The following is a 14748-nucleotide window of genomic DNA, read 5'->3' as shown; positions in this document are numbered from 1 at the left end:
GCTTATTACTTACTCTTTCAGAATAATAGATGTAACAGATTCAGAAGAAGCAATTCTTCATGTTATATACTCAGAAATGTTTTTAAGACAAGTTGGGAGATAGATTTCATCCACTTCAGTTTGCTCAAGGGAAACACTCAACACAAAATTCAAGTACCAAATAGCAGAAGCCACTAATGCAATAATCTGTGGAGATTTCTTATGCCCAAACTTTCCTCAAGAGAACATTTACAGAGTTGCATTATTTAGTCTCATAACTGGCATTTGCACTGTCACATAATTTCTCTCCTAGGTTGACTCCCTGATCTGGATTCTTTAATTTCCATACTGAATGATTTTAGTTTTCTTCTGGGAATTCTTTTATCACAGACTGATTTGCTCTTTCTGAGACAAAACCTAGGTTCTGGAGACAGTCTGCTCATCTTCCAACAGTGTGGAGGACATGATTGTTTCCCTGTGCTCTATAGTGACTGTCAGCACTAGCACACCTGGCCCTGCACCACCAAATGCTCCAATGTTCTCCCTTGCCATCCCCCAGGGCAGCATCATATATATACCAACATCAACATGCTACAATAAGACAACTCTATTTTTCTCAGTCTTTTTTTCCACAAAATATCACAAAAATAATGAATTTTGTGTTCTTGCCAAAAGGCAACAAGATGGGGGTCTGAAGACATAGGGCTAATGGCAAAGCAGTGTGGATGTGCCTGGTCTTCTTTAAAGGGGGCTTGTCTGCAGCAGTAGAGCAAGCTATTGTTCTGCAGCAACATTTGAAGAACTGGGATTTCTCTCTGGAATGGGTGCTTTCAGAAAAGTGGAAGTAACATGAGTATTCATAATCAGAAAGTGTAGAAATAAATCCTGAAAGAGTGTATATGCTTCTTAAAATGCAGCCATATCTCTGGGCACACACAAGAGGTAAAAAAGGAGGATAAATCCTGTTAAAACAAATTATGGGTCTATGTTCCTTCCCCTAGGCATGCTAGTCCTTATCCATCATGTAGGACTATGTGATGGATACAATCCATAGCCACAAAGTGTAGGAAAGTAAAGCTGGGGGTTTTGGGGTTTTTTTGGTAGTTGGGGTTTTTTGTTTGTTTTCTCCTGCTTATTTTTTTCCAGCATCTGAGTTCTTTGACTGAGTAGTAAGAGGATTATTTGGATTGTAAGGAATTAAAAAAAAAAAAAAAAAAAGATCACCACCACAACCCAAAATTAACATTCCTTCACTCAGTAGGCCAGGCTCACTGGAAGCTGCTCAGACAGACCTTTCTGTGATCTCAAATCCTTGACCATAAGGTGTATCACTCTTGAAGCTCCAGAAGAACATGTACTACCGATTCTGGAAACAATAATTCTGTTATAAACTTCATTTGGAAATAAAAGTGTTGGGAAATTATTGTCAATGTTTATTTCGCCCCCTCCCCTCTTCCTATTTTATTTCTAATTCCACTGTTCTAATACCCCCAGTCACTCTTCTGGAACAGAAGGAGCCCATAATAACTTATACACAACCATGGGACAAAATTCCAATTCATGTATTTTCTTAAGTCTGTCTTCTGGCCACTTGGCATCCATTCAGAAAATTACTTTAATATGGTGCTCTTTGAGTAGGAGTATTTAGGTATATCATATACAAGCTTAACATACTCATACTTGATTCATCTATGTGAATAGACATAGTCAATCTCAGAAAGCAATTTAAATTATTCTAAGATAAAGGTGTAAATCAGCTCAGGAATTTACATTTAGACAATTGAACTGAGTGAAATCCCTGACACTGTCCAATAAGATTTACCTGCTAATTTAAATGCATTACTGAATTAGCCTTGGTGACACAGACCAATGGGAGACAACTATTTACTACTGTCTTGGGTAATTTTGTTTGACAGCAGGCATCTGATCAGAAAGGAATGGGACCACGATCCATAGTTATCAGTACCTGGAAGTTGACAACAACAGTGCAGATGACACATCCTGTGATTTACTGCAGCAGTCATTGAAGACTAATAGCAGAACTAATTAAACTTTCACAGTGCAGTGTGACAGTTCTACAAGAGTAACAGTTTATGTTGCCATCACCATTGCAGATTTAAACCCCTTGACCTCTCAAATACCTTGCAACAACATAGTTAATTAACCATCAACATTTGATTGCTAATGTATTTTTAATAAATCTAGTCCCCTAAAAAGAGGTGTACTGTCATATAAAAAACACCAATGTATTTAATTCTAGTTATATATTTTTAAGAATAGATTAGCTACTCTTAACATGGTCCTAAAGTGAACACAGTGCTGCTGTGCATAACTGTGGTCCTCTTGCAGTAATACATCAGTAAATCTGCATTTGATATATATGCAACAGGTAAAATATCAAACAAGTTTAGCTTAATTATTTCTTATTCTTTTCAATATTTATTCTATCATATGTTTGTAGAATGAAATTTCATCTTTTTCCAGTCCTTGTTTCCTAGGCGAAATTAGGAAGTAATGTTTTTAGTGCTTTACTATATGGTTCTTTGCCATTCTGGTAATTCTGGTTTGCACCTGTTTCACCTGGAATTCATCTTTATTGAGGCAAAAATTAATATTGAAGTTACAAATTATTTTCAGATGTCTTAGAAAACCTTGTTAGTACTTTCCTAGAAAGATATGCAATCTCTCTTTCACTGTATTTACTTTTTTTTCAGAGTTGCATTGTAGCATTTGCTTATCATTATCCAATGTACAAAAATACCCACAATCAGTTCCATTCACATATCACTTATGATTGATGCTTTCTAAATTTATGTAAGAATGCAAAATGTTGTGACTGGACACTGTATTTTGAGCCGTTCCTACCAATGCAATGCTTGGGGTCATTCAATTCCATGACACTGAGCAACTTTATTTCTGTCCTATCAGTCAAAGGACATTCATGTCCATCTCAGCCCACTGTGAACTCTGTCAACAGCTCATAGGCAGTTCATTAATAACACTTCCTCTCATCAGTGTTTCTCTATTTCCATTTAAAGAATCAACTCCACAAAACAATGTACATTTGCTCTATTCTTATACAACTGTCAAATGGAAAATGTAATGAACATATATGAGAAAGAAGTGAAAAAAACCCTAACAATAGAAGGACTGGCAATCTCTTCTGAGTCTTCAAAATTCTTCTAGTTTTGAAGTGATTTGTTTCAGTGCAATGGTTCATAAGGCTGATGTTAAGGCTTTTTCACTGCATGCTGTAGGAGAAATGAAAACTAGTATAGAAGCACAAGAGAGCTACCATGCTTCACGTACTCGCAGTTGGAGATCATTTTTTTCTCTGTGAGACATGAATAATGAAGCAGCATTGCTTGTTGTAAAGACTATCTGGTCATACAGAATAGTCCATGGAAAATTTTCAGATGCTGAGAAATGGTGCTGGAATTTTCAAACACATTCTAATTTACTGGAAGCATTTGTACCTTTTTCTAGATCACAGCATAGCAGGTAAAATCCAGCCTACCTATTGTAGTTTTAGGTTGAATGCACATCTAAATGAAAAAGAAGGTGCTAAGGCAATCATGAAACAGGAGGTCCTAGCAACTGTTGCAAATAAACCTTAAAGGATAGAGAAGGAATAAAGTAAATAAGATAAGTATATTTTCCAGAAAAGGCTACCGTTAAACAAAGTTTGCCTGAAACTGACATTAGATTTCTGCTATGACTGTCCATGCTGGACTTGTTTCAACATCAAGCATTGGGGTCAGTGAAAGAACAAATATTGATCAAAAAGCCAGATTTACGCAACACCTTTCAGGCATGTCAGTGATTTTGGTAGTTTATCCACAGAGCAGAGGAATCATTATATTTTTTTTCTTTTATCTGTTTCCAGTCATTCAAAATCCAGTTTAGCCAAGCTAGACTGAATGGGCATTCAACACTTTCCAGTAAAAGGGCATTATAACAGATTAATGAATAACAACATGGATATTGTTGGCCTTTCCTTCTTTTATCCCAACTACTGATGATCTTTGCTGCTGCCATCACAAGACAAGGGCTTCATTCTCTTTGCACAAACACATAGCAGAAAAGAAGATGCTATTATTGCATGTTCAAACTTATAGGAAGTGGTTTTTGATGATTAAAAATGGTGAGAGGATCACTTGCCTCCTAACAGGTCCTCTCTCACCTTACAAACAATGGGTGAAATGCTGACCCAGATGAAGCCTAATTGTAAATTTGTTACTGACTGTAACTAAGTCAAATTTCAGCTTCAGTTTGTGGGGAGGGTTGGGAGTCCAGATTGTATCTGTGATTATTTGCTATTATTTTTTTTTCATGATTCCCAAAAATATTTTAAGTAAGACAAACAATAAAATATATGGTTGCTCACAGACATATAAAACAACAGCTGATATTTTTAGTGGGGCTTATTCAAATTTGGTTATACATTTGTGATACAAGTAAGTAATCTCTAAATGCTATTTGGTAGGTTCCTACTCCTTAAGAGAGAAGCTTCTCCAGATGTTTCATAATTGTTTACTTTCTGCAGAATTGTTTTGCTCCTTACAACATCTTGGCACCAGATTCTAGCATTTCCTGGTAATGCATGAAAACTCCAGCCTGCTGGCACCAGAAATTAAGCAATAAAGACTTCAGAGGCTTAATGGTTTGGCTTCTTTTTAGCTAATGTCTGAAGAGAACAGGAAGGTGAAATAGTCTTTTACAGTAACAAGACAATAGTTAGAGAAGCACAACCCCTGTTATGACATGATGTTATTACAGACAGCATTGAGCTGAGGCAATGGGCTCAGCTTACACCACTCATTTAGAAGATGTAGCCCTGCCCTACTCTGCCTGGCGTCAGTAAAGCCTTGTGCGAGGACAGGCAGGGGAAAGGCAAAACAGCTTTGCTTACATTTCATTCTGTGCCTTCTCTCTGACTCTGGACTGATTTAGAGAGCAGTTCGTTCAATGTAGGAATAACGGGCCTGTACTTCTGCCCACATAAGAAGGAAAATCACCTCTACTTTTAAAGGTCATAGTGATTAAGTCTTACTTCATTGCCTTTCAAAATCTTACCTTTTAACACTCTATTGGATGTTCTCCTTTTCTTTTTCTTTCCTTTTTTTAAAATGACATAACTTAGAATCTTGTAGTAAAGGTTTCTGAAAACCGAATTGTAGTGACCATTACATGACTTGTAATGAATCCTAGAGAAATTTGTATTCTTGGGAAAAAACCTCTTTTGAAGTAAATACATTCTGAAGAATATAATCTAGTTATACAAGTGTACTGCATGTATCTACCATTTGTTCATCCAAGCAATACATTATCCTTCTACTGCAGACTAAATTTATAAGCTGTCCTGAAAAAAAAAAAAAAAAAAAAAAAAAAAAAAAAAAAAGAAAGAAAAGAAACTAAAAAAAAGCCCAGAAAATTCTACTTCTTTCCAAGTTAGAAAGATACATTCAGTTTCATTTAACAGTAATGAGGGTTTCTTTTTTTTGCTTTTCCAGGTAAAACACAGGTTATGGGTGAAATCAAGATTGCATTAAAGAAGGAAATGAAGACAGATGGAGAACAGCTGATAGTAGAAATCCTTCAGTGCAGAAATATCACATACAAATTTAAATCTCCAGATCATCTACCAGGTATCACACAGAAACCAGCTTCATGGTACTTTGAGAACATTAAGTAGGATGTATCTGAAGTCATTTAACATCACCACTAAAATGGGAAAGAAAATTCCTTCTTATCCAGAATGACATATGCTATAGGATTCTTTCTGAAGTGCTTTTTTTCTCTTATGAGCAACTTTAATGAAAGTAAAAACATTTTGTAGAAGCAAATTAAGTCTCAGAAGTTAATCCTCTTTTTAATTTACATTTGATTGGTAAAAATCCTTTTTTAACTTTAACAAACATTATAACTCCCTTGGTTATTTAAGAAAAATTATATCTAGTGAAAAAATGTATTTTGGTGAAGAAGCTTTTTAAAACTTAAAAACTCCTGTTAATAATATTTTCATACATACATAAAGACATCAAGGTATTTGTTCCTTTAATGACAGTGTTATAAACACAAAGTAATTGCCTTGGATTTAATGGGTAGTTCCATTTCTACAGCATGTGAATGAGAACAGAATGTGGCTCTATAAAGTACAATACTCTATTTCTTCACAGCACTGCCTCTCTGTTGAAATCATTAGCAACAACAATTATTTTTAAACTTTTGTATTTAACTCATTGAACTGTTCTTCCCCAGACCTGTATGTGAAGCTGTACGTTGTCAATATCTCTACACAAAAGAGAGTAATTAAGAAGAAAACCAGGGTATGCAGGCATGACCGAGAGCCTTCGTTCAATGAAACGTTTAGATTTAGCTTGAGTCCTGCTGGGCATTCTCTTCAGGTAATTCTGCATTTTATTAAAACCTAATTTTGGATGTTGTCCATGCTGTGCTACAGGCATTTGAGATCAATCTTCTACCCTAATTGTTTGCTGAAAGAGAAAATTACAAAGGAAATAACATAATTAAATAATAATGGAAATATTGGACTGGAGAAGACTTTAAAAGATGGTTTAATCCATCACCCCACACTGAGGAGGGGTATTTATAAACTGGGCCTGAAAGTTTTAGGCTTGATCTGAACTCCCTAGAGAAGGAAGTAATGCATGCTTCCCCAAAATACTTTTCTATGTGTTTAGAAAGTTTAGTACAATATCTAACTTAAATATGCTTTATTTTTAAATTAAATTCACTTATCTGTAAGTATCCTCAAAAAGCACAGAGGAAAAATGATCTACTTTCTTTTTATAAAAGAAGTTTTCACACTGAAAAGTTGTTATCATATCTCTCCTCTCTATTTTTCCAAACTAAGTAAACTAAATTTCTTTAAAAAGTCTTGTTGCCTAAATGCCTAATCATTTTATCATTTCCTCCAGTTCCTCAACTTCTTTAAATGTTTTGGTGCCTAGAATTAGACACAACAATCATAATCTCAGATATCACAGAATTACTGATTATGTTAAGTCAAATATGCTCTGTGTTGCCGCGGCCGAAGACGGGGAAGCAAGACACATCAATATGATGAGTAAATAAGCTTCGGTTTATTCCGTGAAATGTTCTCTTTTTATAATGTCCTAATGCAAGCACGCGCCTTGTCAAGCAAGCTCATTGGCTTATTACTACTGTTCACGCGATAAACACAAGCATAACATACATTCTGCTTGGATAACAATGTTTTGCATACTTTGCAATACTTCAGCATTTTTGCGGTAAGCACATCCCTGTTCAGCGTCCTGCTTTTCATAACTTTAACCAACTTCCCTGCTTCAAGGACAGTGTGTCCTTCATATCTTCTGATAAACATTTCTTACTGTTAACACTCTGGCCCCAGCACTGTGTACTTTTCTAAAGGAGATGACGGTATTTTCAGAAGTAGTCCCTCTCCTGTGTTTTAGTGCTTAGAGAAAGTTGACAATTTGGTCAGATTTTCTTTTTCAGATGGGTAGGATTCACTTCACCTATCTTCATTTACTTTCACATGAGTAGACAACTAATATAAGCCTAATATAATTCAGTTTTACCCTAGTTAGTGGAGAGGTATTGACAATTCCTGGGGTATCTTCATGCTAATCTCAAAAGTAAGTGGGAGGAATTGTTGGGCATACCAGCATCCACTTAATGTTCCTTTAAATCTGGAATACTGATGTAAACAAGCCAGTTATATTTTGATGGTTAAAGTCAGACTGGATTTTCTAAGTGCCTATGTTAGGCTTATTGGTTGTATCATCAAAATTAAAGCCAAAACTGATGTTGTTTAAAAAACAAGGCCAACAAAAATAGATTCTGTTTTGCCTGTGTTAAAGTGTCCTAACATCCTTATTGATTCAGTAGAATCAGTAAAAGACTATTTCAGATGTTATATTATATGGGAAAATCCAGAATGGACAATGAAGTTGTGCCAAAGTTTAAGAGCTGAAATTTGTGTAAAAACTTTGCTTCCAGTGGTGGTGGGAAGAGGAAACCATAAGGGGATAGTAGACCAATAAAGAACCCACAGCGCCCTATGAAAAAATAAGACATCAAGTTCTTAAGAAGGGAGATAGTGAGGGAGGTAGCCATGGGAACAGTCAGCCTGAGCCTTGGCAACATTTCCTCAGAAACTCTGTCATGTGTACTGGTGCTGCACACCAGACCTAAGAGAACAAATCCTGTAAAAGTATCAAGGAACAAGTTTAAAACAAAAAAAAGGTGTTTCGTCTTCACACAACTTGGAGTATGAACTATAAAATTTATTGCCATAATATATTGTGGATGCTAAATATTTTAATGGAAAAAGTAACTGGAGAAAATGACTGGACAAATTCATAGGCAAAATACCTTGCAGTCTGTTAAATACAAACATACCACTTGTAAATCAGGAAGTCAATGGTCCACAGATCATAGTAGGTATTTCGGGAAAGTGTCACTACATGATTTCCCTGTTCTTATATTCTGTCCTTATACACCATCCTATACACTTTTGGAAGCAGAATATTTGCCTGGAGAGATCTTCAATCTGACTCAGTACATCTGTTTTTATATGCTCTTCATATTTATCAATTGTTCCTATGACAAAGCATGAAGCTGGCCAATTTGAATGCTGAATTTGAGTGATGAACATTTAAGGGCAAGGAGATGGACATTGTCAAAAGAGATTTGGGAGAGAGGGAATTGAAACAAAACCAGAATGTACAGACCAGAAATGGAATTGGGAGATTAAGGGAGGAAGTAAAATCAGAGAGAGGGAGTAAGATGAGAGCAAACATGTTAATCACAGAAGGTGCATGTAAAGAGACATGAGAAGCAACTGGAGGCAGATTAGGACAAGGTCCTGCACTCTAAAAATGAACAGAAATATCTGTGAACATGAGCTATAAAAATGGGACCATGGGCTATTGAGGAAAAGAAAAAAAAATAAAAAGGAAAAGAAAAAAAAAAAAAAAGAGAGAGAGAAGAAAAGAAAAGCTAGAATTTTCTGCTCAAGAGCATTTAGGATAAGGAAAAAAAAAAACCAAACCTGAAGATTAGAAACTGAGACTAGCTGATTCAGGATAAAAAGGTCTGGAATGTAAAGCCTGGAGTGTGGAAGAAACAAAGCTGAGAGAAAGACAAGCTAGAGAAGACAGATACTAGCGATCCAGCTGGGAGGTATGGAGAGAAGGATCAACGACAGAAGTGATGAAGAATTTGTTAGAAATTTTTTCTGTCCCAAAACTGTTGATGTGTCAGAATGCAAACATTCTGCAGAAAACATTTTGACAGGTTTCAGAGAAGCACTTGCCTCAGCCCCCGGTAGCTTGCTTGCTCACTTTCCTGATTCCCTGTTCCTTGGCAACCCTCCTGGGACCCCCCTGGAAAGTAATAAACTCCTGGGTCCTTCACCTTGTTCCCTAGCTGGCCTCTGGCTAATTGGCTTGCTGTAATTAGACATACAGAATATCCTCTGTGAGGGTAATCATAAAAATCCAGAAGAATGTTTTTCACAGATGTTCTGGTTGTCTTGCCAGCTTCTGGGCTGTCTGTTTCTTCAGGAAACACTGAAACAAGTGACCTAGAAAGTCACCATCATTGGAGTCAGGCTGATTATTTTCCCCAAGGATGGGCTTTCTGATGTGTGGACTGGGGTTCCCTAACAGCTCAGTGCCTAAGAGTCATTTGGTTTTCTCTCCTCAAACTTGTTGACTGATGGGCATGTAGGTGTCTAAGCTGTCTGGGTACATACCTTACTTGCCAACTGATATCCAAATTGGCCAGTGAACTGGGAAGCTCATCCAGGAACTTTATGGAAAATTTCTTCCCTTTTTTTTTTTTTTTTTTTAAAATAAATATTTCTATTGTAATGTAAAGTTTGCATTTTCCGCTTTGTTTCCCAAATCAGAATGGAAAATTTTCAAAAATGTTGAAGTTCCTGATTAGTGAAACTCTCGTTTTTCTACAGTTCTGTTACACGTCTACTGCTGTATGGACTCTTCTAGCTGTATGGTCTCTTCCAGAATCATCTTGAGTTCTGCCATTCTTCTGTTAACCAAATCTTTGAAACCAAGCAACAAAATGCCCTATTTTTTTCTCCTGCTGGTTCACACAGAGGGTGACAGCTTTCTGTTGTTATCAGTTACCTCCCTTGCTCATTGCTGGAGGTCTGCTCTGTGACTACTACAAACTTGCTGCTAATCCTATAATGGAAATGCAATTTTTCATGAGGTTTTTTTTTTTTCTTTTTGAAAAACTTAGGAAGTTGATTATATAAAAATAATAATAAGAAAAGAAGCATTGACCTTGTTAATTCAGTTACTCAATAATTAAGAAATGATACAATTTATCTGAATGTGTAACTATAACTCTTCCCTGAAGTATATGTATTTTTCCCAGAAAGACATAGAATGAACCTATAGATCCATAGAATGAATCAAGACCTTCAGAAAAGTCTATTGCTTGCATGGCATGAACCCGCTTAGCTGGAAAACATTTGCCTGTATGATATATGAGGGAGAGTGTCAAACACACAGCCTGCATAGCTCATATAAGTGCCGGGCTGTTCCTTGCTCTTCCACTCTCCATGGCTGGGGCAAACAAGAGCTGTAAGACCAGGCGCAATACTGTGGCTCTCAGCAGAGTCATAGCAGGAGTGAGATTTCAGACCACCACTATATTTTAGGTTAGACTACTGCTTGCTCGGGTCAGAAACCAGAACTCTGTACTTTTTCACACACTAGTATGCCCTGACTTACCACCTATGTGCAGGGTACCCTCTGACTCCCATGCACTTAAGAAGGGCTGGGATTCTGCCTGCATAAAGCTTCACTCTGTAACTTAAAATTTGACCTTGTGTTTGTCTTTGGTAACCAGCAGGTGAACAAATTGCTAACTGAAGTTCAAGACTGTCATCTAGTTGATACATCCCGTGATAAAATAAAAGAGGGAAGGTTTAGTTTTCACAGGGCTTCCTTTCTGTTGGAAAGATGACTCTATATAAAGGGTTATGGTTAGTGGTTTTTTCCTCCTCTGTGGGTACCAAAACAGCTCAACACTTCTGAATCTTTCATGTTTGCCAGCAAATGCAGTATATGTTAATATGCACAATGATAATTACATGCACAATTATAATTATGTTTTATTATTTTTTTATTTATGTATTTTCCCAGATTCTGCTTGTCTCCAATGGAGGGAAGTTTATGAAAAAGACACTGATTGGGGAAGCTTATATCTGGCTTGACAAAGTGGATCTAAGGAAAAGAATAGTAAACTGGCACAAACTGTTGGTCAGCTCCACACAAACACACTGAGCAGAGCTGTCTGCTTAGGGCACAAAACCTGCAGAGTCTGCTATAAACAGCATCACTCCAAGACTATAGTTTGATATCATTGTGTTTAGCTAGTCTTTCAGAATACAAAGTAGAAAAGAGCAGTCTCTGGGCTACATAGCACACTTAAATGAGGGCTAGTACACTTGTTTTGCTGCAAAAGACAGCAAAGTAAAAGAAAACGTGGGCCCAGAAGTTAAAGTGAGGCTGTTTGAAATGAAGACTGATATGAGGGCTCCGTGTTGTTGAACTCTTTGTGAAGAGAGTAACTGTGAAGGAAATAATGAAGGCTGGAAGGCAGGTGTTAATGCAGAGTTCGGCTGCAGCTGGAGGTAGTGTGATGGAAAGAGCAGTCTGGTTTTCTGTGCAACCAGAAGGAGATCATTTTATGCAAAAGTACCTAGGGTTACTGACTTTCCAAATCTCACTTATCAGAAGTGCAAAACTTGTTCCTCTGCACCTTAGGATCTCTGATAATTTGCTGTAGTGAGATTATGCCACTTGACACAAACTTCAAGACGTTTGCAAGAGTGGTAATGTTATTTTACATTACTTTTTTCCTTCTTTCTTTTTCCTTCAAAAACTATGCTGTGGAGAATCAGATCTAATTGTTTCATTTGCTTCTGTGTGTTAACAATGAATATAAACCACTGTCCTAGAATGTAATGGATAAAACTATATTTATGGTCTATAATTTGGGATGTGGTTTTAAAGAGAAAGGGCAGGATGTAATCTGCACTACATCAGGAAGAAAAATTGCTGTTTCGATGTCAGTGACACTACTTCACCCTACACTTTGAATCAGCAGTTTTGAAAAAGTTTGGAATTGAAGAGACTTAAGCACTGGGACTGACACAATTACGTTAATTAGACCTTTCGTTTTTCAGCAACAAGTCTTATTCTGAAACTATGTTTTGTGGGCACTTTGGAGCAGTATACCTACCATGTTAACAGCAACCGGCTTGGTGCAGGGCTCTGTATCAACACCAGTGACACACTTGAAATCTAAAGTGAAGGTATAGCAGGGCTGTTGTATTAAAGAGAATTAAGAATATCCTCTTGCTATCTCAAGTGAATGTCTGAATATAATCCACTCAACAGCATAGCTTCTCAGTTAGGAAAGAAGTAAATAGGAAGGTAATTTGCAGCATTTAAAACTGTGTCAGCACTTCCATGCTTGAAGTCCCACTTCCAGGGGCTTGAAGCTGAGCAGTTAGTTCACTTGTGAAGAATCTTGGGAAGATAGCTTAGGCTGGTTGTTGTATTTTCCCTTGTACCATTTTTGAAGAAGGGACAGTCTTTTCTCCCATTCATAAAAGTATAGCGGTTTCTTTAAAAACCAAGAATCAATATGGAACTAACTCCCATGTTACTCAGAAGTCACCTAATATTTCACCACTTCATTAAAAAGTAGTTTCCCTGGAAATATTACCTCATGACCTTTGAATATTTAGAAAGAAAATGACCAAAATTCTGCCCTTCAGACATTTATTTTTCCTTCCTAATAAGGACTTTTCACATATTATTTAATGTACATCTTCTTATATTTTCTGAATATATGTAGTACACTTCCACAGGTTGTGCAAGACCAACTGAAAATATTCTTCTGGAAAATAATATATACACTAAAGAAAAGGAAAAATAAGGCTCAGTTTATTCAGAATCTGGACTAACCTTGAAAAAGCTACACCATTTAATTTGGTGACACTTCCCACATACAGTTTTTGATTTATCTTTGTCTACATAAAATAACAGCATGGAAAAGGAATATGAGAAGAAAAACACAGAAGAATTAATGCTACACACCAAGAAAACTCCTGTTAAGTTATTGATAACCTGTTCGTAGCCTGCTTAATGAGTAAGCAGAGCAATTTTACCAAAATCTTATCAGCTATCTTAAAAACATATCACTGACAGTGGAAGTAAGATGTGTGCTTTAATATTGAATTTTATGCTTTCACCAGTATATGTATACCCTTCCTCTCATATATTTTAAAGCCAGTCCTCTGGAGTTATTGTAAACATCCTATATGTTTTGATGTTGTGTATGTTTTTATAAGAAGATAAATACTTCAAAGAAAAAATCCCCAATCAAACCAAAAAGTCCTATGTGGATATATTTGATGTATGTGTTACTCTTTTGGTGGGTTATTTTGCATTCCTGATGGCTATAATGTGTTATTTCTTTGAAAAAAATGACAAAAAAAAAAAAAAAAAAAAAGTCCAGTTTCAATTACTGTGTGAAGTATAAGCCATGAGGTGTGCAATTTTGTGCAAACTGCTGGTAATTTTGTTCTTGCTAAGATTTATTATAAAGACAGCAAGTCACGCTGGAAGTTGCTATGGAGATTTCCAGCAGGAACAAGCACTGTCTGGCTGCCTTACTGGGAAGCCTGTAATCATCACTCTTAATTGAGAAAGCGGACAGGCATGTTTTTTTCTCACACACGTACAAATGTGGTCAATATTTTTATGAAATATTTGTGTTGGGTAGTATAGCTGCAGCTGTATGGAACAGCTACCTTTGTGGGGTAATCAGCTGTCAACAACTGGTTTAAATCAAGCATCTTTGATTCTCTGAACAACACACAAAATGTTTCTGCATGTTGAAATGGCAGTTTTGGACTCCTATCGTAAAATGCAAAGAGTAGAGTTTGTCAGGAATGTGGCACTGTCTTGGCCAGCTGCAGCAAGGACAGGGCTCCTTTGGTGTCACCCAGGATGGGTTAGTGACAGACCTGGGCCCACGCACTCCCTCTTTTCTGAGGCAGCACCATTCGGAGGTCAGAGGATGCTTTCAAAGTGTGCCAAGTTCCTTTTTTGACCAAATTTCTAGGTTGTACTGGAATCACTCTATGCAACACAAAGTCATGTTTGAATGCATTTTTTTCATTTTTTTTCTTCTTTTATGAATGAAGTCTTGTGACAATGTTTTTTAAAAAATAATCAAACAAGGACTATTAGTATTTTTTTACTTTTTTGTATATATCTCGGTATATTTTTTTCACTTTTTTCTCATTATTTTTTGTTTCTTTTATCTGGCCAAAAGTGCTTGGATGTGGCAACAGCTTTTATCATTTCTGACTGATTGATTATTAATGAGTTCACATATTTCTATGAATGCTTTCAAGACACATGTTGCAGAGAGGTAATAGCAGAGGTATTTAAACATTTTTTATTCATAAATCTGCTGAGTCAACACAGTTCGAAGCTGCTTCTTTGTTCAAGGCCTTGTGTAGTGGAAACAAGCTGAAAAATGAGCAAAAGCACAGTGTGTGTGTTTACAAATGACAGGGATTTCTAACATTATCATTATTATTATTATGCATACAATGAGCAGCAAGCAGACACTTTTTTTTTTCCAGGTTAAAACTAGACATGAGAGTTTCTATGATGAATGTTGAGCTAGTTCTTTATCATTACA

At 36.5% G+C, this 14748-nt stretch overlaps 1 protein-coding gene across 10 annotated transcripts in view; it reads left to right on the top strand.

Annotated features, from left to right (window-relative positions):
• PCLO (piccolo presynaptic cytomatrix protein) overlaps nucleotides 1–13570 on the top strand; it is a 392417-nt gene extending 378847 nt beyond the window's left edge. For all 10 annotated transcript variants that reach the window (XM_042791970.1, XM_042791966.1, XM_042791964.1 and 7 more), the window contains 3 exons: nucleotides 5493–5627; nucleotides 6241–6386; nucleotides 11166–13570. In XM_042791970.1, the coding sequence (XP_042647904.1) occupies nucleotides 5493–5627; nucleotides 6241–6386; nucleotides 11166–11306 (422 nt within the window). In that variant the 3' untranslated portion in view covers nucleotides 11307–13570. The remainder of the gene's footprint in view (nucleotides 1–5492; nucleotides 5628–6240; nucleotides 6387–11165) is intronic.
• Nucleotides 13571–14748: the final 1178 nt, after the last annotated feature.

This window comes from Tyto alba, unplaced genomic scaffold (genome assembly GCF_018691265.1).
Source record: "Tyto alba isolate M040663 unplaced genomic scaffold, T.alba_DEE_v4.0 Super-Scaffold_2, whole genome shotgun sequence".
Classification (NCBI taxonomy): Eukaryota; Metazoa; Chordata; class Aves; order Strigiformes; family Tytonidae; genus Tyto; species Tyto alba.
The sequence above is the reverse complement of the archived record's forward strand: the minus strand, read 5'-3'. Positions and strand labels throughout refer to the sequence as shown.